This window comes from Pseudoliparis swirei, chromosome 12 (assembly GCF_029220125.1).
Source record: "Pseudoliparis swirei isolate HS2019 ecotype Mariana Trench chromosome 12, NWPU_hadal_v1, whole genome shotgun sequence".
Taxonomy (NCBI): Eukaryota; Metazoa; Chordata; class Actinopteri; order Perciformes; family Liparidae; genus Pseudoliparis; species Pseudoliparis swirei.
This window is the reverse complement of record NC_079399.1, coordinates 6,401,963-6,429,374: the sequence shown is the minus strand read 5'-3', so window position 1 is coordinate 6,429,374 and position 27,412 is coordinate 6,401,963. Positions and strand designations below refer to the sequence as shown.

Below are 27,412 nucleotides of genomic sequence, written 5' to 3'. Positions count from 1 at the left end.
ACAGGTTGTCGTACACATAACATCTGCTATATGTGCACAGTCAAGTGTGGTTAGACAATCATCTAATTGGTGGTCAACTCAGAAACACCTTAAATATAAAAATAAAGATGCTTTTCCTGCAACTGAGCCGATCCTCTAGTGTTTTGATAAAAAATGAACGTGATGTAAAAAACCCGCCATTCAATCTTGACTTTACTATGCTGTCTTCTTTTCAACAGGATACTGTCGTAACAGCTTGCCTATCTTGAAGTGGGTTGAGGAGATTGATGAAAAAAAGGGATTCGATGGACAACAGCACTTAGCGAGAAAATTGAGTTTATTCTTAACAAGTAGGCCTACAGGTCATGGAACATACGCCTGCAGGCCGTTTGGAGTACTTTCAGGCACCGAATTGAGAAAGACTATCGAACATGCATTTTAACATATGTTTTAGACACAACAAAAGAGGTGGAGTTTATTGTTACCGGCCTTCGTGGACCAATCATATGTAGACATAATTACCTTATCCTAAAACTGATCAACTAAGTCTGACCCCAAACTCGTTGAACCCCCAGATTCATGCTGGCCCCAGACCCGTTGAACCCCCTGGTTCATGCTGGCCCCAGACCCGTTGAACCCCCTGGTTCATGCTGGCCCCAGACCCGTTGAACCCCCTGGTTCATGCCTGTTATCTAGCCCCCGCCCTATGTTCTTAACCAGCAACCTAGTGGCGTAATCTCTCAAGGCTAAGGCACAGTCCCATAGGTTATTGAACGTTGAGCCCTGACTTGCATATTTTTGGATAATCTGACATTAAACAGTAGATGGAAATATACTACAATACTGTTTCAGGTTACATGTGTCATTAACATACCTCCACAAGGTGCACCTTCTCGCAGCGCTGCGGGGCGGCTTACAGCGCAGGGCACGTCAGCGAATCTCATTAGTGGCTGTGGAGGAGTTAGTGGGGGCTTACACTACTACTCAGCAAAGGTCTCTCACTGAGGTCAGGGTTAAAACTGATTGGAAATACTGTTGAGGTTCGTCTTTGCATGCGTACGGTGTCATTAGCCACAATGTGCTTTACATGCAGACTGCTATATGTGTGTCAAAGGGTAATGCACTTGCCATGCATTGAAGCGGCAACCGGTATAAGTATAAGTGAGCAGCTTTAATATTGTGGGGCAATCAGCATGCACTAGTATGAGCAGGCTGCGGTGGACAACTTCAGCCAACCCTGATATATAAACCTTATTAATAACAGTTGGTTCCTAACTTTAAATACAAGCAAAAACAATCAGATTAGGATTCCTTGACAATAAAATGCTTTGGCACACGAATATGTTATCATTCAAGCACGCAGGAGAAATTATGGCAAAGTATGACTTTTAATATTTATTGTTGCTTTCATTAAAAGAAGGTAGATATATAAGATGAAATACATCTTGGTTGCAGTCCTCCCATGAACCGGGGCGTTGTTGCTATAGCAACCCTCTCTTTGGGCCTTTTGGTTCTTATGTTAAATTTCTGTGAGCCACGTCAGATTAAGCAAACGCTCCCAATTTCAGATTACAGTATGAATGACCATCTTAAACATGATGAATGCTGTAAATGAGCGTGCGTTCAAGATAATTGTACATTTGCATAATTAATAACCCGATAATAACCCTATAGGGCCAAGCATCCTGCCCTATGTGTATATTCATGAAGATGGCACAATGGAATAATAAGAAAAACTTCACAAATTCAGAAATCTTCGTCTTGTTTTCAGGGATCTATGAGAAAAAAATCAATTACAAATAAATAAAAAATAAAATAAAAACTTGTGAAGAATTGAACGGCGTGGTGCTTGTCCTACTTCATTAAAAAATATAGGATTACAAAATAAACATATATTATTTTTAACAGCGTCAGCTGCAGAATTATGGGTCCGACTGAAGTCAGGGGAAGGAGAAATCGAGAACTGTTCCTGCCGCTTCACCTGGGGGTCATGCCATCACTGAAATCCGAAAGGAATTGTGAGATATACAAAATTGCGGAATGTGGCACGTCGAAGCTCGTAGAATCATCTTCTGTTCGAGAGCTTCTTGCATGAGGCCCTTTGGTTGCCAGATAGCAACTGGTGGAGAAAGAATACGACAATGCACTAAAACGCCACATTCCTCTCGTGTCTTGTGGACTGTAAAAAACACAACTCTTCAGTCAACGGGAGACTCACAGACAGATTATTTTCTCTACTAATGGAAATCCAGAAGCATAAATGTAAATAGTAGACAGCGTTGAGTGACTGAGGGGATGGACGAAAGAGAGTCGAGGCACGTTCGGCTAACGGTAATCTCTTAATGAACTTCTACCTGTGGGGTTAGAGGGAGGAGCTGAGGAGATACTTGAGACGGCAGCCAGAGATCAACGGATGTGATCACACTGTTTGTGTTTTTGAATGAAGCTCTTGGTTTCATTCATCATTTATCTATCATGTCTCTGAGTATAAAGGGGAATATATACTGTATATGCCCGTTTAGCTCATTCACACACACGTGTGTTCCATACAGTGTGTGTTGCGATCAATTCACCTGTCCAGGGGGGTCTGTGTGAAATCCACTCTCGAAATTCCCTCTCGAAATTCCCTCTCCAATCCTCTGATGTCGTCCGACGTTGTCCACCAGTGTCATCGACTTGACAAGTCAGAGGTCAGGTAAGTAGCAGCTTCATGGTAAGCATCTCCAGCAGTAAGCCGGACATTGAGCCTGCCGTGAATGGGGAAAGTGCAGAGTACGACTGTGAAATTGTCTTTAACCGCAATTTTAAAATCCATTTTCAGGTTCTTATAGTTTGCTTTTCAGATGTGACATTTGTTTATTTGTTCATCATTTGTGTCTCGTTGGGAGAAGCTGCTGCTCTGCTCACAGTTTATAAAGTGAGACTCAGAAAAGAATCAAAACCAAAAAGTTTAAATAGCTTCCACACATAAACAAACATCTCTGAAACGTACATCAGTTCCAGTAAAGTTGACCTAAATGTCATTGTTAAATGATATAGAACATGTATCATATTATGTGTGATATTCATCTCTTTATGGCTCAAATGCTTGACAGGCGAGGTGCTAACGAGTATAAAGAGGAGAAACCACTGTATGAAGTACAGAATGCTTCTTTCAATACCTTATGATCGGAGCATGCGCCGAGTATGCAGTAACAATACGTTAAAGTGGCATATGCATTATCTCCAGAAGTGTGCGTGCACATGCACGAGTGTGTCTCTGTGAATGTGTGGATGGCCCTGCACATACAGGTTAATCTGCGGTAAACTGGTTTATGGATCTCGTCTTAGTGACGCATATATCCACGCCAAGCTCTGCACTGATAGATCCTTCATGACAACTAGCCAGCAGACTATATGGCCTATACCCTACATGCTGACAGGCGGCTTACATCCCATATATCTGAGAGCCATTTTATGTTGTTCATTGTATACATATATGCATTTCCACACATTTGTAAATTAACCACTGTGACAACAACACATATGCAGGGCCAAATGGAGATGGAAATACCCGAGAGAGATGGATGTGCATTCCAGTCCTCACTTGTGAAACATCAGAATCCTGGGGAACTGTAACATGAGGGTGAATGGGTTTACTTGTGTGATACTGTTAAATTCAAAAAGACTGCTCAGCATCCCGTGCGATAGCCTGACCATTACTGTACCAGGTAAAAGTATAAGCTGCACTGATTTCTGAGCGATTTCCTCATCACTGCAATGATGATCAAACTGAACAAAAAGCAACAATAATGCAACCACTACCTCTGTTCATAATGAAAAGTGTTGGACATAAGCGGTGTGTCTTTTGGAGAGGAGGAGGAGTGCCGAGAAATCGATTCAAAGCGAGTTTTGATGAAGGGTCAGCCTCCAATCGTAACGCCTATTCTCCAGACACGCCCCTGTCTCCGGCCATGCAGGCACACAGAGTAACTATGGGAAGCAGCGGCAGCTATTAGTCGATGTGGGCTGTCACTCAAAACCGACCCGCCCCAACTTCTCTCAGACGGGAAGCGTTCTGGTCACAACTTCTCCAGCAGCTGTGAAGTGGGACCTCTGTGGCATCACGCAGTACCAACGAGCAACAAACGGCCACAATGTAAAGGAAAAGCTGCCTTACACCACTTTCTAAAAGTAGGTGTGCAGTGAAAAAGTACAGGGGTCTTCAAACGAGTGCGTAAAGTTGACGCGCAATAATCAGTGCGTAAACGTGAGTCAAAGTGGACATAAGAAAACAGTTCTGCGGTGGATGAAACGTTTTTCTCTGCGGCCATGGATGCGACAGTGAGTCTCCGGGGCACAAGGAAGAGCTGACGCCGTGAGAAACAATCGTTTCGACCTGAACAGTCGATGTCTGCCTTCCAGAGTTTGGCGACAGAGCCGCAGCGCATCGCAGCGCACGGCGGGTAAGCAGATGCTGCGCAGTGACTAAGCCTTACGGCTGGGAAGCTACAGAATTGAATTTGTCTGGACTACATACTTCATGTAAGAAGTAGGACAAGCACAACGCCGCACGACTAGTTCTTCCCTTCATGCGTAGAGAGGCTTCGTCGTCCGGCACCTGGTTGTAATGACTGAAATAAAAAGTGCAATTCTTCTCAAAGTCGCAGCTGGCTGATGCCACGACTCCAGCAGAAGTTAGTGGGAAGTTTCTGTCGTTTACATCCTTCTGTCTACCTCTCCTCAACATGGACGAGAGTGTTGGGTGTGCTGCGGCCGACAGCTGCTCGGACGGGGAGAGCGTCAACCTCAGCGTGCTCAACTGGGAGCAAGTGCAGCGGCTGGACACCATCCTCACCAGCTCCATCCCCATCCACGGCCGGTGGAGCTTCCCCACTCTGGAGATGAAGCCGCGAGATATCGTCAAGGTGGTCCGCAGCCGCATGGAGGAGAAACGGATTCATGTCCGGGAGGTGCGGCTGAACGGCTCCGCGGCCAGCTACGTGCTGCACGAGGACAGCGGCCTGGGATGGAAGGATCTGGACCTGATATTCTGCGCCGAGCTGAAAGGAGAGATGGAGTTTCAGATCGTGAAAGATATCGTTCTGGACTGTCTTCTAGACTTTCTGCCAGAGGGAGTGAATAAGGAAAAGATCACACCGGTGACCTTAAAGGTAGAAGGTGTATGTAGATTATATTGTGTGTCAAACTTTCACAACTTAATAGGGAAGAAAGTGAACGTAGTTTTTATATGTCATGCACTTGAAGCAAATACGTCTAACACAAACGCGATTGAGTTCATGGTGTTTTATTTGTCTTTATTATGCATCAAACAGGTTCAAATTATGAATTTGTGCAAACAAAATGTTTTATTGCCAGTGAAATCAATTTGTGAATTAAAATGTATTATGCAAATCCACAATGTTTGCTTGCTGTTGAGCTGAATCTCATGGGCGTGACCGAGTGTAAGACAAGTCTCTATTGGCCGACAGCATAGCAACGTGTATGTAGTCGTTCTAATGATATTGTAGACCCCTTCAGGGTGAAGCAAGACCCCTGAGATCTCCATGTTAAGGGTTATTTTCACATTAATAAACATGAATTGACATAATCCCGCTTATTTCACGATTACTTAATAACAAAATCAGTAATTTCACACAAGCATACTCGTGTCAATAGAGACGCGTCTTACTTTGTTGTTTTATCAGTGTAGGAGATTCAGCTCAACACGAAAGAAAACATTTTTGGATTTGACAAGTTATTGACAACGAATGTTTTGCAGTGTCGTTGGTTCTGCTGGTTGGTTTAATTGTGTAATGAAGACACTGAAGTAACCTCACGTGAGATCTGTCCTGCATATCTCCAACCAGCAGAGAGATCTCGGCCCTCACATCGTAAAAAGGTTGCTTTCCCAATTCAAAGAGGATTCTGTCTAATCCAATTGGTGTCGGATCCACATTAATAAATCGTATCTCAGTTATCTGGATACCGAGGACTTCCCTGTTACTAATGACCCGCCAACAGATGTGATCAACAAAACATCACGACCAACAGGCGTAATCCAATATTTGTATCTGGTGGAAATAGCAATAATATACAGCTGTTGGAGCCTTCTCAGACTGGTTTAGACTATTTGAGATCCAAGACCCACAGTGCAAACATTCTTAAAATATACCAGCTGGATGTGTGTGTTTTTTTTTTTTAATAATTAAAATGCACTGGTTGCAATAACACTATTACAGCCGTGAAAGGATGGAAAGAGAGGAGAGACACAAAGAAGTAGGGCTCTGTTTGATGAAACTAATTATTATCTGACACGCATCACTTTAGCTGACAGTTTTCTCTAAATTATGTTGTAAGCCAAATGTTCTGATGATGGTTCATGACCCGTTTGTTCTCTAATATAAAAGGTAAATATATATATCCACCTGTCTGACCTTTATAGCTCCAACAATGTCTTCAATTGCTTGATTCAGTTTTCAGTCAGCGACGTAAAACTTGCACAATCAATGCTTTAAAAAGTCGTTGTTGTCGCCTCAATGTTCCACTTGCGTGTGTTTCAGGAGGCGTACGTGCAAAAGATGGTGAAAGTGTGCAACGCCTCCGACCGCTGGAGTCTCATCTCCCTCTCCAACAACCGTGGCAAGAACGTCGAGCTCAAGTTCGTGGACTCCCTCCGGCGCCAGTTTGAGTTCAGCGTGGACTCCTTCCAGATCCGCCTGGACTCGCTGCTCCTCTTCTACGAGTGCTCGGAGCACCCCATGGCCGCCACCTTCCACCCCACCATTCTCGGCGAGAGCGTCTACGGCGACTTCCGCACCGCCCTCGGTCACCTGCGCGAGCGCCTCATCTGCACCAGGAGCCCCGAGGAGATCCGAGGCGGCGGCCTGCTGAAGTACTGCCACCTGCTGGTGCGGGGTTTCCGCGCGGCCTCCCACTCCGAGATGAAGCTGCTGCAGCGCTACATGTGCTCGCGCTTCTTCATCGACTTCCCCGATGTGAGCGAGCAGAGGCGCAAGCTGGAGTCCTACCTGCAGAACCACTTCCTGGACCTGGAGGACAGGAAGTACGACTACCTGGCCACGCTGTACGAGGTGGTGCAGGAGAGCACCGTGTGCCTGATGGGCCACGAGAGGCGGCAGACGCTCAGCCTCATCTCCTCGCTGGCGTTGCGGGTCCTCGCCGAGCAGAACGCCATCCCCAACGCCGCCAACGTCACCTGCTTCTACCAGCCGGCTCCTTACGTCTTGGACGGCAACTTCAGCAACTATTACGTGGCGCAGGTTCAGCCCATGTACCCGTGTCATCCCTTCCTTCCCCAGCGTTACATTCCTCCTCAGCACCATCCCATGTACGCCACCTGGTTGCCCTGTAACTGAACTCTGCTGCGGTGCTGGTGGAATCTCGAGAAAGGGATGACTGGTGATGGGTTGATCTCTTTTCTTGAGATGGGCAATTGAGAGAAGGAAGTATGGGAAGCAAAATTAGATAAAAGAAGATAATAAGTACTCAAGGGAAATGAGGGAACCTGGATCAGGGCAGTGGGCCAGAAGGGTTTTCCCTGGGTCAGAGTGCCACAGCGGGAGGAGCTGAGCACGAGATGGCAGCGAGGCTGACCCATCACCTTTTAGGGTTCTCTCACGGAAGATCCATTTGGTAGACCATCGGCCTACGACCACATGTTTCTTCTCTGTTGTGAGTTACGGCTCAGAGGAACTCACATTTGAAATGACTACCATGTGAGGTCCACATCCTCTTTACATGGGAAACCAAAACTATCTCGCGTACAGCCCGCAGAGAGCCGGCGAGGACACGCAGGACACGCTGAAGATGCCGATTCGTGGCGAATCGCCGGCCAGCTTCGGGACCTCGTCCGTGTGCACTGTGTTTGCGTAGGACTCCTGTTCACAGACAATGCACAATGAGGAATTGGAGACTGTTTACAAATCCAAAGATCTACTTTGATACTCACCTTTATCTGATTTCTGAGACAACCAAAAAAACAAACAACAAAACAATGCATGCTTTAAGTGCCTAGATAAAGCCTGAAGGAAAGGGGTGTTTTTTTGTGATTCTTTATCTGTCGGGTCGTCTAATTGTTCGACTGTACATTCATTATCACCTTGAACATCAGAGAGTTGGACACAGTGAGGTTTCTTACGTAGAAACAGATTTTAGATAAACAAATTAATTTTTTTGGACCATGTTTAGCTGAAGACATTGCTCTTATCTGATTACCAAAAAGAGGAAGTAGCAAGATAATCTGTAGAGAGGGGGGGAGGGTGGAGATTGAGTCAAAAATGCTTATGAAAGTAAAATAGATGGTGATTTTGAGAGAAATAAGCAGTGAAAAAATTAGGTTTGGCAACAAGAGAGAATAAACTGCTCATATCTGCACTTCTATTAGATCGCCAAATAAGGCGATGAAGGGCTCCGCTTGAAACGCTATTCATCACACACTGTTATCATCTGTGGGGGATGAAGAAGTGTATTTGGATTTAAGAAAGTTCTGCACCTAATGCTTTTCAATATGTCAAAAACTGATGAATGCAAAGTCATGAACAGATCTGGGATAAAAAACTCACTTAAAAGGTGCCCTGTGAAGTTTTCATGTGAAAAGAACTAAAGTTGTGTTTACATTTAGTCTCGCCAAAACGCATTGTGTGTGTGTGTGTTTTTGCAATACTTTTTAATACCACAAAAGTGTTAAGTGCACTTTCTTCCTCTTGCTAAGATGATTTTTGGAATATTTTAAACGGAGCAGGCTTCTTTTTCACTGCTTTTCATGGCAGGATGAGTAAACCATGAAATATTGTACAATTTAAGGGAGGATATAAATGATCCTGCTCGCATCGTTGCACATATTCATGGATGTCAGGGGCCCACGGGTCAAGAAATTAATAATTAAATAACCTTTTTTTTAATTCGTGGTCAAAAACTTTACAGGGCAACTTTAAGTTTTTAAACAAATTTTAAAAGCACCAATGTGTTTGAAACGGGGACAACCAGTTCTCTCAAATTAAACTGGCACGTTATTATTTTCTTCTTCCGATCAAATATACAAAATGAAAAATTTTCAATGCAGTTCAGTTTTTTTGAATGCAGTTTAAAAATATTTTGACATGCTGTCAAAGATGTGTATCCATTTTAGTGTTCACAAATCTGCAGGACAAAACAAAGGGAATGTTTGGCGGTGGGTCGGATGTCGGAGTAGAAGCATCATACTGGCAGTCAGGGGAAAACATTTTCAGAGAATGTTCCGCATGCAGTCAAAAAAAATTCAATAAAATATAAGAATTTGGAAAGTGTGGACATTTGGCCTGCGTGAGCAGATCATGGTTATTTAAATGGATAAGCACCGGACAATGAGGAAATAAAGCAAACAAATGTAGAGTACAAATCAAGCCCATCACGCTGATATTTGAAGAAAATTTGTTTTTTTATGACGATCATGGGATGGAAAAAACAGGTGAACAAGTGCAAGACACTCAGCGTATTCTCTCAAACATGTCAGATCTCATATTTTTCTATCAATCTCTAGTTTTGTACAGTTTGCGTTTGGCTGACGGAGCAGGCGGATTCAAAGCTGTGTGGTGTTTGGTGGTGTGAGTGTGTACATGTGGCGGCTGGAGGGCAGCTGGACATGGCGGCGATGCCGAGATGCGGATTTATCTTGTGTTCATTGTATGCCTGCACCGAGCTGTTCCATATGGGTGTCATGTTGCTCTAACGAGATTGTTTCACTGTCCGACTTGTTTTTAAACTGCTGTCCTGTGTGGACATGAACATAATGTTCTGATAATTGTGTCCGAGTTAACAAACTTGACTATTAAAAAAGCACCAAAAACAAAGACGAGCAGGCGAGAGATGTTGCATTACGTTTTTTTTTGCGATCGTCCTCGTCACACAACACTTGCTGCAACAATCTGCATGACATTTTCTTATTTGTTTACCTTATTAAACTTCGGCTCAGCGGAGGTAAATTGCTCTGGCCTTCAGGGTTTTGTGCCCAGATGTTGACAGACAGAGGAAAAGTCTTCGTCAGGTGTGCTCGCAAAAAAAATCCCAGTGTGGGAAACGGCTGCTGCTGCCACCGAGTGCCGGCGGCCGTCATTTCTGACAAATAAAGCTTTGAGATGTAGTTTTGCACTGGTTGTGTCCAGTCCGTCGAGGTAGCTCATGGGAAGTGTGCGCTCTTTTAGTTTTGTTTTTTGTCTTTTCATTTCCATCCGTGGCGGGGGCAGAGATCGTGGCGCGAACCGCAACAACAACAGTGGAGCCGCTACGGGGGGGGGACGAAAATCACGAGGAAACGGGCGCGATCGGAACAGACAGGGTTTGCTTCATGACTAACAACAAGTGGTGCGACCCCAAGGACATTAAGACCTTTCTCGTTCCTGCTCGCCGAACGATCTCATGCCGTCTGTCGGCATCAGAACAAAGTATCCGACAGCGGCTGTGGTGGTGGCTGGACTTTAATAGGGCAAACCCACATTCGTGTGCTACCAGAGGAAGAGAGGGCTGGCTCTCTCCCTCCGTTCGCAAATATCTGAAGCTGTGTGCGCCGTACTGCTGCCTATAACTCCGGTCTTGTATCCGGCAACATGGGCGTACAAGGCGGCGCAGACCCGCGCTGGCTGGTGGTGGGCGCATCCCTAGCGGACGACCTGAACTCATTTCTAGCAACAAGCCGCCGCACAACTACAAACAACACCGTTAAGCGTGGCGGTGGGTTTCTACGCTGGGGATGAACACACAGTGTTCACCACAATATTCAACCTCTCGAATGCTTCTCCAGCATGTATGAATGACTAGGTGGGCCTCACCTCGGTGGTCATGAAATATCTGGACAGCCAGAGGGGGCTCAAGCTGATTGAGCTGGGACTGAACACCCCTGTGTGCTTGGATCCTGGACTAACACCATCATCAAGTTTGCGGATGACACAGTGGTGGTGGGCCTGATCTCCAACAACGACGAGAAGGCCTACTGACAGGAAGCATCACAGCCTGGTTTGGCAACCGCCTCAGGACAGGAAGGAAGGTCAGAGAGAGTAGTGCTCGGCTGAACGCACTATTGAACTACACTCCCACCCTGCAGGACTTGAACAACAAACTGTTTCAGCTGCTGGTCAGGCAGGGCGCCTCCGTAGTCAGGACCCCTCTAGGCGCACACACACACACACACACACACACACACTGTAAATATTGTCTTGCCCTTGCACATTCCTGCTGAGAATCTTGAATCTTCTGCCATGTACATGCACAGACCGTACTACCGGCAGAGCCTTGGGCCCCAGTGACACATGGCAACCGATTGAGTAAATTGGCTCCAGGTCTGCATTACTCTCATACCTCGGCCTCCAGATGTCACTTTCCCTGCTGCCATTGAGAAGATTCAAGTTTTTTGTTTTCTTCTTCTGTCTGTCTCTATGTTATCCTGCCTTTTTGTTCTCCTTATTCTCCTCTTACTTTAATTCTCTGACCAACACCACGCTGCTTTTCATATTGTTCTGTCCATCCAGGGAGAGGGATCCTCCTCTGTTGCTCTCCTGAAGGTTTCTTCACTTGTTTGTATCGTGAAAGTTTTTTTTCTCTTTTTTGGGAGAGTTTCTCCTGATCTGATGTGAGGTCAAAGGTCAGGGATGTCGTATGTGTACAGATTGTAAAGCCCTCTGAGGCTAATTCGTAATTTGTGATTTTGGGTTATACAAAATAAACTGAATTGACTTGAAGAGGCTGCTCTGTGCAGGCCTATAAGGTTACTTTAGTGACATTCTGGGTACTTCGCTTGATGCTAGGTCATCCTCTGTTTGGCGTCAAATTAATTTTAGTTTATTTTGTATAGCCCAGAATCACACATTACAAAACAAACAAAAAACTTTCACAGGGAAAACAGGGAAGGAACCTTCAGGAGAGCAACCGAGGAGGATCCCTCTCCCCGGATGGACAGAAGCAATAGATGTCATGTGTACAGAATGCACAGCGTTACAACACATTCAATGAGTATGACTAATGAGTATTTATGCATGGACCACGATCCAGATTATCCCGATCCATGGAACAAAAGGAGGTCGGAAGGAGGGGCAATAGCAGGGCCATGGCGGGAAGCAGGAGGCCGGGCCCATGAGGCATGAGGCACGGCGAAGGAGGCAGGAAGCAGGGCCCAGGACCCAGGACCAGCTTCAGACACAGCCAGGTCCAAGGGACCCTGTGAGGTGAGAAGGCACAAAGACTCTGGGGAAGAAGTAGAGTTAGTAATGTGCAATGAAGAGATGTGAATTTGTCAATAAGGAGGGAGAGAAAAGGAGAGAAGAGTTCAGTGTATCCTACAACATCCCCCAGCAGCCGTTAAGCCAATAGCAGCATCTCTAGGGCCTCACTATAACCTCTATAAAACAGGAATGTCTTAAGTCTACTCTTACATGAGGCGACTGCCCGCCACCAAGACTAAAAGTGGAAGCCGGTTCCATAAAAGAGGAGCTTGATAACTGAAGGCTCTGGCTCCCATCCTACTTTTTAGGACTCACAAGTAGCCCAGCATTTAGTGAGCGAAGCTCTCTAGTGGGGCAATATGGTTCCCCCTCATCTCTGCATTCCTGGGCCTCTTGATGAACTTAAGTAAAGAGAGATGAGCTATGGAGAGGAGAACAGAGCCAATGTTATCCCCTGTTAAGAGGGAGAGAGTGAACACTAAATATAGGCCCCCCTCTCAGCCACTGTGAGGACATTAGCCCATCGACAGAAAGCTGATTAGCCTCCCTCCTGAAGCATGTCCTCAGTGCTCTGGTGTTGTTACGGCGGAGAGGTTTACGGGCTATCGTAGTGTAACACATACACATCATTCTAGCTGCTACAGACAAAAATAAATGAACTAGAATGGGCACTCGGTAGAGCGCATACCTTCACATATCACAAGATTGGGCATTGAATTATGAACATTTTGGCATTAGTTGCATGCCAATTGGATATAAATTGACCGTGCTATGGTAAAAAGAAGATGTTGACCTTTTCATGACCTTGACCATGACCTTTGACCCGATCGATCCCAAAATCGAATCAAATGGTCCCCGGATAATAACCAATCATCCCATCAAATTTCATGCGATTCAAGAAGATTTTGACCTTTTTCATGACCTTGACCTTTGACCCGATCGATCCTAAAATCTAATCAACTGGTCCCCGGATAATAACCAATCATCCCACCAAATGTCATGCGATTCGGTTTAATACTTTTTTACTTATGCGAATAACACGCATACAAATAAATAAATAAATAAATACACGGCGATCAAAACATATTAAGGGCTTGATTGGACTTGAGTAATACCTAATAACACAGGTAGCTTAGGAAGTGGGTCACTGTGGTGCTTTTAAATAGTGTCTTGACAGGTGAGCCAAGGAAGATTACAGTTTTCAGAGAGGGTTAGAGCTCACGTCCAGCTCATTAAAAATCGAAACCATTTCCTGGGTTCTGACCCGGAAAGTGGACCGTTGGAATAAATCTAGTGGCTCTGGAAAAACGTAAATGTAAAATTACGCACACATTCGCTTTCTTGCCGTGAGTTGGAGGAGAAGACTGATGCTCTAAGTATGATGTTGAAGGCAAAAGCCGGTTAGCTTAGCAACATACTGGAAAGAGCGAGTATAGATTTCTTCAGATGTAACACAATCCACCTCCCAGCACCTATAAAGCGCACAAATTAACACATTACATCACGTTTGAACAGTATATCCCGCTTTCGATGCACTTGTATGGATATTTGGTTATTTGTAGTTATCCTGGAGGGAGCCAGTCCAGCTGTTTCCCCTTATTTCACGTCTTTTTGCTCAGCTAACCTTTTGCTGACTCACGGTTCATATTAACCGTACAAACATCAAAGCGTATCAATCTTCTTTTCCAAAATGTCAAACAACCATTCTGAGAAGTTGTAACTCACAGTGAAGGCGTGTATTAACTCAGTATTTTGGGACGGGACATGTGAGGCAGAAAACTGTGTGAAACTCACATCTGTTCAAAAACTCAAAGCTATTTGGATCGCCTTCAAAGATGAATCTACAACTTTGAGAATAGCCATCAAAGAAATATGGAGACAAAGGATTTTTTTGCGATTCATCTGTTCAGAAGAGCGCAGACAGATTTATTTACTGCATATTTCATTATTTCTTCATCAGTCCATCACGACTCTAATTACCTTCGCATTGAAAATGCGGAAGGTTAAGTTTTGATCGCCGTGTATTTATTTATTTATTTGTATGCGTGTTACTCGCATAACACAAAAAGTATTGAACCGAATCGCATGAAATTTGGTGGGATGATTGGTTATTATCCGGGGACCATTTGATTAGATTTTGGGATCGAGCAGGTCAAATGTCAAGGTCAAGGTCATGAAAAAGGTCAAAATCTTCTTGAATCGCATGAAATTTATATCCAATTGGCATGCAACTAATGCCAAAATGTTCATAATTCAATGCCCAATCTTGTGATATGCGAAGGTATGCGCTCTACCGAGTGCCCATTCTAGTTTGTTTTAGCTTTCATGCATTTCGGGCAGATTCAGAACAGAGCGACAGGTGGACCGACACCAGGATGGAAAAGCACATTGTGCCAATCAACCTGTTAATGCCGACTATTAGGGTTGAGAGTTGTAATTAAAAAGTTGTAATTAAAGTTCAAATGTATGTCCTCAGTGGATATGGTAGTGTATAATAAATGATAATCCGCATTTGTAAGGACCACCATGAAGAAGCCTATCTAACATAAGACAGATGGGGTCTGCGATCCAAAGGAGATGTGGGAGAGAGCAGTGTCAAAGTGGACTACAATGGAAGCTCAGTCAAATATTAGTTTACTTTTCATTTAGTTTTTCTTCTAAGTATAAATGTATTGCAATAATATTTATGTGTGAGGTACTTTAAAAAATGTATTCAATGGTCATCTCCTGATTTAATGAAAACAAACTGTTTATTCTCTCAGGGTCATGTGTGGGCACTTTTCCATGCAAAAGGTTGGATGAAGTCACATCACTGTTGTTTAATTGCTTTGAGCCTCACAACAACAGGAAATGAATAGTACCAAAAAGGTCAGTTAGCAGCTCGTAAAACAGCAGGATTACGGGTGCAGTGCTGACAAAAGGTTTTCATTGGCATTACATGAAGACAACTTCAGTCAACTCTTATTTAGAAGCAGCAGGTATCACAGGTGCAGCGCAGACACGTAGTTAATAACACATTACCCATAATACATAATGCCTTGTTTTTGGACTACTGAGTGTCAAAGGAATAGCATCTGAAGCTGTGTATCTATGGAAACACACACACACACACACGCACAAAGACACACAAATCCATTGGATATGAACCAGTTGGACCAAGAGTCCATCCAGTCAACCCAGCCGGGGTCAGAGGTCACCGAGTAAATCAAACAAAAGCAAAATCCAGACTGTGAGAAACAACAATGTGTGTCTGTCTGCGTGTGAGAGAGCGCAATGGAGATAGCGCGAGATGGAAAAACACAGAGATGTGTGTGGGAACGTGTGTCATGCATTTGTGTGTTTTTATGTTCCAGGAAGGCTTGACTCAGTGTGAGACATGAGTGGGTGAAGTTGCTTTTCGTGATTATGAAAAGCAGCCATAAGCAAAACTTGATCCGGTCGATTATTAGGCAACACAATGATAATAATTATTTATTGTAGAACAAGCCAATGATCAGCGAGAGTTTTAGGTGACACCAGATGCCAAACAACTGGCCGACTGGACAATAAATCAGATTCATCCCTAATCTTAAGCTTGTATGCATCGTAGTGTAAATAGTTTGGCCAGCTGGACCGTAGCCGGTGCTGGAATACGGATTCTCTTGTTGCGGAGCAGAAACCAGTAACAGAGGGATTTGAGACGGTTTGGGAATTTGACACACATGTGAGTGTTTTGTATCTATAAGAACAGGAATCTTTAGGTAATAGATCCATAAATAGATCTTCAACGTTCCTCACCTGTCTGCATGTTTGCGTGCATGTGGCAGCAAAAAACATTTCACTTTAATCCTTTTAAATGTAATAAAGTTCAATTTGGCACCACTTTTAAATAAGGCACCCTTTTAACAAGATTCAGAGTCGGCAGCCTTAAACAGAAATGTCGTCTTTCATCCGATTACGTCACACATCTTTTATTTTTCTTTCGCCATCACCTACTTTGTATTTGACGACCTGTTGATACCCTGTTTACCTCTGTTGTGTGGACGGGAGGGAAGCAGGGGGCAAATAAGCACATTGTTTGTGTTATGTTGAAAAATAGCTAAATCTAGAAAACAGACACTTCAAAAAACAAAAAGTCTGAAGCCGTTCTACCAGCTGTGTGAGGCCTTAGTGAGGTACAACAGGGCTACATGTTGCTAGCATGGCTGAAAGGGTTTGTAATGCATAATTAAACCTCAACTAATGCCTTATCTGTTAACAGACAATAACAAGAAGAGGTTTGGGGTTGTCAAGTTGTGAAAAATCCCATTGGCTGCTATTAATAATCTATTTAATAATAATGCAGCTATAAATGTTCTCCATGAGTGGATTTCTCACTCTGTTAAACTGTAGGCCTACAAACCATCAGTACATTATTTATTAACCATTAATAAAGCCATGTGTTACAAATAATACACTAAGGGGTAAAAAGATAATAAGTAGCAGTTACTACGGTTAGTAAATGGTTAATAAATGTTTACAACCTGTCGTTGTAAAGAGCTAGCTTAAAAGTGCTAGCTTAAAAAGTCAAAGCATTTGTCAGCAACCAAGTTGTTCTTGTTAGTTAGCTTCATACTAACATATATAATTATTATTCATAGATGAATTAAGTCTTTATTTAAAACATATGGACGCTTCATAAAGGGTAACTTGTTAGAAAGTGGTACTCTAAGACGTTCCTTGACTGCTGCGTTATATGTTAGCGTCGTCCGTGTTGTAACATTTATCTTTTTTACAACTAGTCATGAGAAGCTGGTCTCCTCTCTCCTGCTAAAATACATCTGGTACATTGCTCTCTAACACACACACACACACATATAAACATGCACACACACAAAACACATCAATCCACTCAATTCCACTAAAGCAGCACTTAGCTAGTCGGCTACAGCCAAAGTAAGACGCCAAGAAAAATACAAAAATGGAAGAAACCATTAAATTGTCACATTCTTATATATATTCCAAAAACTGATCAGGAATAGAATCGCCGCAATTATCATAATCATTACCATAAATGTGAAGATAAAATCAAATACTTTTGCTGTTATGAGCGGTGCAGTCAAAGCTTATCACGCCATTTATGTTGTCTCGGCCATAAAAGTATTGACATGGTCATAAACATATCGCTTGAGTAAATAATGCAGTACATTATGGTCTTTTCTTAAAGTTCTTAAAAAATAAATGTGGTCGCACAATGACATTTTGCTGATCCTTACATATTTCTTATGAGTTTGGTTTATTTTGGGTTCTGGATTCAAGAAATAATCACAATAAGGATTGAGGGTTAAAGTTGGTGAGTAAAAAACCTTATAATGATTCAAAGATGTGCACTTTAGTGTGCACATCTACACTAATCTGCTTATTTCTGTTTACCACACTCAGGGAGGTGTTGAAATGCTGTGATGGATTTCTTTTTCCCCCATATGGTGAGACAGCAGAAATGGAGAGCAAGAGCCAGAGAAAACTTCAGTTTGCTTCCTAACTTAAATCACCTCTGTGTGTGTGTGTGTGTGTGTGTGTGTGATTTTTTCTTTTTTACTGTGAACACACACACACATTGGATGATTTTAAAAGGCTAACCACTTCCTTAAGTTCTTAAGAACTTAAGTTCACAGGCATTTTATCACATTATGCTGCACCTTATAAGCAATTACAGTCCGAAACCCTGACTTGCACTTTCCTCCACAGAAATAACGGTAATCTGTAACGGGCATTTATTCTCAGCACGGTCTAAACGGTTCATTTGGAGCTAAGTTTAAATCACCAAGGTGCTAATTTGTGTGAGTTTGCGTTTGTTAATTTCTCTCAGTGTTTTAATGCGTAGGTGTTAGAGTGTGTGATGTGTGCATGTGTGTGGGTGGTGCGTGCGTGTGGGAGTGGGTGTGTGTGGTGCAGAAATCCCGGGTGTGTGCTCACATCCTGGTAGAAGTGTGATTGCTTTCTTCTCCGTCCCAGCCTCCTGCTAACACGCCCGTTCCTACTGGGCTGTAATGATAGTTATCATCACATCATAATAGCGAACACACCTGCTATCTCCCAGCTCGTGCCAAAAATAACACCTGTGTGTGGTTAAGTATAGCTTTGTCGCTATAAAAAGATGAAGACGCTTATACCTGGCCTCAAGAAATGGCCGTGTTTATGTGGGCATGTTTGGTTTTTCTGCTTTCATATATCATCAACTATATCTATGTGACATTAATCATTTTCTGAGTCGTCACTATCAAGCCTCTTTAAGAATTATACATGTTTCCCTCTTCATGGAGGAAAAAGCTGGGGGTGAAATGTTTTAGCGGCTTGCTCTCTGTGTAATTATTCTTAGAAAGCCGTCACAGTCACAACAGCTCGTCTCCGCACAGCAACCCGGGCAAATGTTTTCCAGGAGTTATGCATTATGGGTGCTGCCGGTCAGAAAAACAAGAGCAGACTGTGCTCATTCTGCCGGTTTCAGTTTCACAGCAATGTTCCCCGGCCGGAAAACAAACAAAACCAACTCGCCCCAAAGCTCCACAGTTTGACACAGCTGCTGGTTCTTCATCAAATTCAGCTGTGGAAGAACATTGCAAAAACATTTGCAAATGACATTAATAATGCAGGCAGAAAGAAAAAAAAGGCAACTGCCTAAAATAGGGTAACTACCCTGTAAATTAATCAAAGAAGTGCATTATGTAAATCTTTAAGAAAAGCAAGTACTAGGGCTTTTTAAATAAAACCATAGATGCCATGATGCTAACCTCCCCAGACATGTGTGTGCGTCATGTAAAAGGCATTTTTAATGGATGATGGATGCCGTGTGGAAATAAACCCATGCCGCTCATCAGATAAGGCCCTCCAGCCTTATCTCGGACTTGAAGTTCAAATCTGTGGGTTTTAAGTACGTTTCCATGTGGAGGTCGGACAATTATTCCAATTAGGCATTGCAAAGTTTGTAAAAGTCCCCACGCAGCAAAGTTTGATATACTTCTGATGGTTAACCCTCAAAACCACTCAATCACAATTCACTGTTTGTAATCTGCCACCACTATAGGGTCTGCTTTGGCAGCTAAAACGACTCGGTAAAAAATGTTTTAAAACACGCGTAGAACAAACCAATCGAGAAATGCAACCTCAGCAGAACAGGACGTCCGCTGATTCGCTGCCATCCCGCCGATTTGATCATGGTCATGGTTAAAAGTGACAGGTTACGGTTTGCACTGTTGGAAAGAGACGGATTCATGTGCAAACCGCAGTCACTGGCATCAGTCAGACACTTTGTACCAAACCCAAGAGGTTATGCAGCTCCATAACTGTCAAGCTATACATGTGCTTCTCTCTCTGGCACTTAACAGTCGTTACTCTTTTTTTGGTGCTGGCAACCAAGAGAAATGCAATCTGTCAAGCTATGACGCCTGTATATTGTTGCGTTGCTCGATAGCATGTGACAGTTTACGCAACTCGCACGAGACGCTACACAACACAGATACACTACCGTTCAAAAGTTTGGGGTCATCCAGACAATTTTGTGTCTTCCATGAAAACTCACTTTTATTTATCAAATGAATTGAACATTAAATAGAAAATATAGTCAAGACATTGACAAGGTTAGAAATAATGATTAATATTTGAAGTATTCATTTTGTTCTTCAAACTTCAAGCTCAAAGGAAGGCCAGTTGTATAGCTTATATCACCAGCATAACTGTTTTCAGCTGTGCTAACATAATTGCACAAGGGTTTTCTAATCAGACATTAGTCTTCTAAGGCGATGAGCAAACACAATGTACCATTAGAACACTGGAGTGATAGTTGATGGAAATGGGCCTCTATACACCTATGGAGATATTTCATTAGAAACCAGACGTTTCCACCTAGAATAGTCATTTACCATATTAACAATGTATAGTGTGTATTTTTGATTAATTTAATGTTATCTTTATTGAAAAAACAATGCTTTTCTTTGAAAAATAGACATTTCTAAGTGACCCCAAACTTTTGAACGGTAGTGTATATGTCCAGGTTTTATTGATGAAATATGCTTACGGGTGACAGCTTTCAATCCTTTTTTCACGTGGCCCTGAGTCAACTGTTGCACCAAAGGGATGCACGCTGTTAGCACAAGTAGGGAACGTCAGCGTCAGCCTCCTGGACTTTTAACTCTGCCATTCACGAAGGAAAATGGAGGTCGGATCGTCTTTTGCCGTCTCACTCGCTCCGTGCATAAAGTGTTTGAGAGAGAGAGAGAGAGACCAATGATCTGAGACTGGGGAACGAGTTACTCTGCAGCCACGCAGCACACTGCACGAGTTGCTCAAAGAATGACACTTTCATCGACCTCTTAGTCTACCATCAATCAGGTGTACCTGCTAATCTCATGGCCCAGCAATAAGACAGTCAAATGACAAGTTAATCAACTTTTTAAAATGATTATTAACCCATGAAAAAAGAGGAACAGAATAAGTTATAGTTTCCCTTCAGAGAACAGAGGAGGCTGTGTGCCTCTTCATTTCCTGGAGCAAGCTCCAGCATACATGGAGAGCGGTGTGTGACCAGCAGTGTAAATATGGTGCTCCAGCCAAATTTTCACGGCACAAAAATAAATTAGGATATGCTGCCTGATTCATATTCAGTATATTAAATCAGCCTCTTTTTTCTTTTTTCCCTTCATTCTTCAGCCAATATCATTCCAAAACAATTACTGAGTCTATATTTATGAAGTTTCTCAGCCCATTCATTTGATACGGAGGGTTGCCGTGCCAACATCAACATCTTACCCGTCAGACAAGCCAGCGACTCCAATCCAACCATTACCAATCTTCCTTTCCGATCGTCTGGTCCCAATTTGGAAAACAGATGTAGGTGGTTTGTTTGCAGATCATGTGCAAAATTATAATCTTTAAAAACAACTAATTGGACCGTAATGTGTATTTTTCAATTGCAGTCGTGTAAACCAGAGTTATGGAGTTACGGTGATGCCCATTAAAATGCGGCCTTCGAACCAAGTTCACCAACTTGTTTGCAATTCCATGAGGAAAAAGGAGACGTTACCCAGACTGTGAAGTCTCGACACTGTTTCTCCATGTTTGAAACTGTTTATGACTGTTTCCCAGTTTTCTCTTTATATTTTAATTTTTTTGCATTTTCGTTTTTTCTCTTGCTTTTTCTCCTCTTCATTCCATGTATCACTTTCAAGGGTAACTTGGAGATTTGTGTAAGAGTAATTGTTTGCTTTGTTTTGTTTGTTTTTCCCCACACAGAGAAATAACTGTATTGTTGTTGTGCTCATCAAGTCTACCCTTCTGAAAATTGGCTTTCCTGATGTGCAAAGAGAGGAAACATTTTGGAAGGTAAAAACAAGAACAATTGGCATCAAGCTGAAATTTCTTTGCACATTTAAACGGAATTGTTGTTCGAGATTTTTACTGAAAATTTGTGCCACAAAACAGGAAATGAAAATCCTCTGAAGTGTGGATTCGAACAGTGACTCCTACATGTTGACTACTGCAGCTCTGGAGGCCGACTCCTTTAGAATTGCTTCATTAACTTGACGTTTTGTACACACATTTATGATCCAAGGAGGATGACTCGTCATAATATGTGTCACGTTTGTGTCTCCCTCAGAATGAACTGTCCTCACTTTGGTGCCAACAATACATTGAAAATGTGCATTTGTGCAAGACTTTGATTTATCATCAAATACTTGTTTTAATTCATTTCAATTTGGGTTATAATCCTACTTTTGGACTTTCTTTCTTTTTACATAGATTTTATTTGCCAGGAGTAGTTGTAGAAAAGAGAGGGAATGGTAAGATATATAACAATATAACAAAGGTAAGCTTATGGAATCAAACCAGGGATGTTGCAGATATATTGCTAGCAGGATGCTCCTGGATTTTGTATTTATATACTTGTGAAAAATGTCTTTATTGTATTGTAACTTCAATTGTATTGCAGATATGTGTGTGTGTGTGTGTGTGTGTGTGTGTGTGTGTTCTTCATGAATTCCCATTGAGGGAGTACTACAAAGGGCGAGGGAAGCTTTCTGCAAAGTCCAAGATAATTTAGGACACATCCGTTAACTCCTCCCCCTTCATAATTGTTCTTTTCATAACACAAATGGTCCTATATTCTCTCCTGATGCACAACACTGGTCAACTTCTTTAAAAAAACTCCCATGAAGGTGAAGTCCAGTAGCCAACTCACTGATCTGCTTGTTGACAGATGTTCCAACGTGGGCTCTCAAGTGACCCGGGCAAAGGATTTGAGGTTAAAGGTCAGCGGTGCAGTGAAAATAAAAGGCAGACAGAAAACTGAGAGGAGGACGTGAAAGAGAGAGCAACGTGTCAGCAGGAAGCGGCAGACCTGACCAGACACTTTGCTCTTTCATGGGACCCTCTCATGTCCTGATTGATGATCTGAGAGGAATATTTATCATCTCAAAGTTGGTAAATCCAAGGTGCTGGTCAGGAGTCTGGAGCACGATGGGAAAGTATACTCCTGGTGTGCATAAACACACACACACACACGTCGAAGTATTCTCTCATCTCACACTGTAGGTATGTTTACTCAGGAGGCCCATCTTTCACATCCTCTAAAACCTGTTCAGTCCATCCGCCCCATGACCCGACTTTCACCTCCCTCTTCAACATCACCTTTACCCCTACGCGTCTATCCAACACACACACACACACACACACACACACACACAGACACGTGTGTCTTTATGCTGGGAGACACCAGACTCGAACCCGGGTCCCTTGGGTCCATTATGATTTTTACGTTATTAGAAGGAGATGTTCTCATAGCATCATAAACTACACATCATAATAAAGCTCAACAGCCCTGGCAACAGTTACTAAGGGGGCGGAGCTTAGTGAACCATCAATTGTCAGTTGGTGGGATCAAATAAAATGTGCAGCTCCGGGATGCAATGACTTTAGCTAGATGAGTGGTGTATATATGTGTGTGTGTGTGTGTGTGTGTCATATACGTAGATAGACTTCCGACTTAACATTAATAAAGCTTATTCAATCACTAATCCGATTAAAACAGAGAAACAACCAAATTCCTGACCTCCTGAGACCGTGTCCCAGTGTCGGTCTGCAGTCACTCGTGAGTTCGAGGCATCTGTTTTAAATTGATGTGCATTGACGAAAAGATGTGGAAAAATTAGAACAGAGAGCAATCTTTGAACTTGGGGACAACGGTCCCGGATCCCTGCTGTGTCGGGTCACTATAACACTGTGTGCATGTGTGTGTGTGTGTGTGTGTGTGTGTGCGTGTGTGTGTGTGTGCGCACGCACTATAAAAGCCAGTCCAGTCTGCTTCTCTCAGCCATCTGAACGCAGCTGGTGAGCAGATATCTGGGGAGAGAAGAAGAGAACGGAAAAGAGAGGGACGAAGGACGAGAAAGAGCGAGAGCGCGGGTGAGAGCAGGGACAAAGGTCATTCGGGCTGAGACAGAGAGAAACAACGTGGATGTGTCAGCTAGAATTCAAGCAGGGACGTGGCGCCCGGGAAATGTGCACAGCTGTGTTTGAGAGGTTGCTTTTCTTCCTCGTGATGATATTGCTTCCTCGGTGAAATAATGACACGCGTCGCTCACTTCCTCTCAGCTTTTGGTGGATACTCGGGTGGGAATGGAAAAGTGTACCAGTTCCAGTTTGTTTACTTTCACTTAACTTGTGTGAATGTGAATGCTGGGTTGTCTTTAAAGAGGCCCAACAAATTAAACATTGGGTTATTTTCCTTTGCCATTTAGTTTCTCTCACATTCTGACCCTCTTTGACACGAGATCACAGAGGGATCATCCACTATACCCCCCCCCCCACGTCTTCCTCTCCCCCTGTTTTGTTTATGATATTTCAATTGGAGGGCAGAGTGAGTGGGTATTCCTTTAACAACAGTTAGTCAAACGTGCAACTAAAGGTCGTTATACCTCCACCACTTCATAAACAGATTGTAGCCACTGAGGAGGTGCTCATCAAAGATGTGGTGTTTACTGTAGACTGCAGATCCAATATAAAGTTGTTAAAATACACATATATAAATATATATATATTTAAAAAGGTAGAAATAGAAGGAAAATCACTCCTGTCTCTAAAGTTAACAGATTACTTTCCTACAGCAGGAGGAAGAGGAGGAAGATATCACTAGAGAGCAGTGAGGAGGACAAGCAGGCTTTAGTTGGTTTTCAGAAGAGAAAGAAGAGCACAGAAAAGTTGAGTCATGGTCTAAAAAGACTATTTTAATTAATAACAAATTAATTAATTGCTGAACCATTGTCGTCTCATTACGACACAATATGTCAAAAATGGATAACGACTCCGCTGCACATAATAAAATATGGTGCCATGAAAATGTGTGTTAGATTTATTTACTTCTTGTTACCTTCGCATTGAAAATGCCGGAAGGTTATGTTTTGATCGCCGTGTATTTATTTATTTATATGCGTGTTATTCGCAAAACTCAAAAAGTATTGAACCGAATCGCATGAAATTTGGTGGGATGATTGTTTATTATCCGGGGACCAGTTGATTAGATTTTGGGATCGATCGAGTCAAAGGTCATTAACAGGTCAAAATCTTTCGCAGAACTCAAAAAGTATTGAACCGAATCGCATGAAATTTGGTGGGATGATTGTTTATTATCCGGGGACCAGTTGATTAGATTTTGGGATCGATCGGGTCAAAGATCAAGGTCAAAGGTCATGAACAGGTCAAATCTTCTTGAATCACATGGAATTTGGTGGGATGATTGGTTATTATCCGGGGACCATTTGATTAGATTTTGGGATCAATCGGGTCAAAGGTCAAGGTCATGGAAAGGTCAAAATCTTTTTTTTACCATAGCACGATACATTTTTGTCCAATTGGCATGCAACTAATGCCAAAATGTTCATAATTCAATGCCCAATCTTGTGATATGCGAAGGTATGCGCTCTACCGAGTGCCCGTTCTAGTTTCATTTGCATTTATTGGGACATTAAAAATCATGCCCTCAAAACAGCAGGCTCCATAACGTTCCATCTACAAACATCAGGATGAATATGAATGCCAATGCACTCTGACATTTCTCCTTCAATATCTGCTTCTTGAAATGTTTAAAGCCTTTGGAAACTATTGACTTTTTGTGTTAAGCTTTTTAACTTCACCCTGAATGGTCATGAAATGCTTACTGTATGGAAGCAGAGGACTATTTCCATCTGAACAAGGTCTCTACACTCAATACTGCACCGGGATTTCAGCTTTTTGTAGCATCACCGACACAGAAAAATGTGCAAAAAATGATTTTATGTTTAAATAATAATAATTTTAATTAAACTTTTCCTTCATTGATGTTCCTCTCTGTCTTACTTGTAAAACAACAGAAGAAGAGAGCAACTTGTAAATAAACTGGACTGACTTTTGATATATTAGTGGACAGTATTTGAAGCTCTATGAGGCCTCACAGACACAGATGAGTAAACACATAAAAGATAGAAAGGTTGAAAATAAATAAGAAAGACATATTATGTGTATCTAATGGGCTCTGGTAAATAAAATAAATTGTTTTATTCAATTTAAGGGAAATATCTATAATATAGCTTGTGATAATCACACATATTTACTAAAACACTACACCTAGCAGTTTAAGTAATTAACAAATATTTAAGATGAATATTAGGAATAAATGGGTTTGAGACTGGGAAGGAAAGTATTAAGAAACGGACTAAAATTATAAAATGTTGTGTTTTCATTGTGGCTTACAGTGGGCCACCCCCTTCCTGACAATCCCTGACAAAAATATAGCAACCCGCCCCTGCACTGAAGGAATCATAAATAATGTGAATGCTGGTGTAAAGCACCAGAAACATAGAGCAGTGATTCCTCTCCTCTCAAATTACAGCCTTGACTTTCCCCTCAGCACATAGTCGCAATGTGTGCTGTCATCCGTCAGTGTAATCTACTCAATTTATTGCCAATTAAGTTAACGTTTATTTCTTGCAACTGCATGAAAACACCGGATGTTCTGCCCCGTGAACACCTGCAAACTTCCCTCATAACCGGCAGCTCGGAAAAAAAGACCGCCGTCTTTATGTTTGCGAGATAACTTTAGGGTGAAAGCCGAAACACTAAAAACAGGACAAGAATCACTTCAACTGCTTATTTGACTCTTTTTTTTTTGCAGATGTGGGCTCCAGCTTTTCAAGTCCTGGAATCTGTCATTTAGTTACAAGCAAAACGATCATGACCAGAGCCTCAAATTGTGAAGTGATATTTCTATAATGGGCTATTCTGGCCAAAGACATTTTCCCACAGCACAAACTATCGACATCCACACAACAACAGATCCCGATGTTCCAGGTCATTTAAGTTGTTCAATATGATTCATCTGGTTTTCCTCAAGAGGCGAATGATTGATGAGGCTTAACTTGAGTCCAGGACCTGTATCATGCTGACTGTTTATCGTATATTCATCTCTGTACGCTTAAGCCAGCCCTGCACAAACAAAAGTGCTTATCAAAGTTACTGACGTGGAAGGCTGCTGATTACGATTGTTCGAAGGTGCATTCCTTTACTTGCCATGTCACAATAAATGAACGATGACGGCAAAAACCTCCCTCACATTTCAGACTTGTTTAAAACCGACCGCAGAATAACCGCCTGGTCCGTGCACGCCGCTCCACCGGACCAATCAAACAAAAGGAATAATCTCCAGACGGGATCTTCAAAGGGTTTTTTGAAAATGTTTGACGATAAAACAAAGTGAATTCATAGATTTAGTTTGTAGGTTCAAAACTCACAGTCTAGACTCCTTCAGGCGAGGTTGTATGACGGAGGAACTGCAAATACCACCACCACTGGTCGGGCACATTATCAGGAAGAATACCAGGGACTTCAGTGACGGCAGACGTCTGCGATGCATTCGATCCGCGCTCAATTGAGCAGCATGTCATCCAGACATGACTGTGGGTGTGTCCGAGTGTGAGCATACTGAAGATGTCACTTGAGGCTATTGACACGAGGCTCAGCCACTGGCATAACACATCCAGATCTCTAACCTGGGTGCGTTGTTACGAATCCCACTGCTCTTCTTGGCAAAAACTGCCAATTATTGTAAAACCCTGTTCTGTGTCTCCTCTGTTTCTTCTCTGTGTCTCCTCTGGCTCCTTGATTGGTTAATTCCCTTCACCTGCCCTCAGTCACTCCCCTGTCTCCTTGATTGGTTAATTCCCTTCACCTGCCCTCAGTCACTCCCCTGTCTCCTTGAT

The 27,412-nt window shown here is 42.7% G+C and overlaps 1 protein-coding gene and 1 long non-coding RNA gene across 4 annotated transcripts; one reads left to right on the top strand and one right to left on the bottom strand.

Moving 5' to 3' along the window:
• Positions 1-294: 294 nt before the first annotated feature.
• Positions 295-27,412, bottom strand: LOC130202854 (uncharacterized). Of its 2 annotated transcripts, none has more exons than XR_008833411.1 (3): positions 26,945-27,412; positions 2,553-2,726; positions 295-1,754 (listed from the first exon to the last, which is right to left on the bottom strand). It is a non-coding gene; the product is annotated as an uncharacterized LOC130202854 (long non-coding RNA). The 2 variants fall into 2 exon arrangements; XR_008833410.1 differs by lacking the exon at positions 26,945-27,412 and adding an exon at positions 4,817-4,906.
• Positions 3,891-9,822, top strand: LOC130202841 (terminal nucleotidyltransferase 5A-like). 2 transcript variants are annotated; one of them, XM_056428632.1, is made up of 2 exons: positions 3,891-5,141; positions 6,522-9,822. In XM_056428632.1, exons 1-2 carry the CDS (start codon positions 4,707-4,709, stop codon positions 7,335-7,337), a joined length of 1,251 nt encoding a protein of 416 aa, XP_056284607.1. In that variant the 5' UTR covers positions 3,891-4,706; the 3' UTR covers positions 7,338-9,822. The 2 variants fall into 2 exon arrangements, with proteins under 2 accessions (XP_056284607.1, XP_056284608.1); XM_056428633.1 differs by having other exon boundaries at positions 4,051-5,132.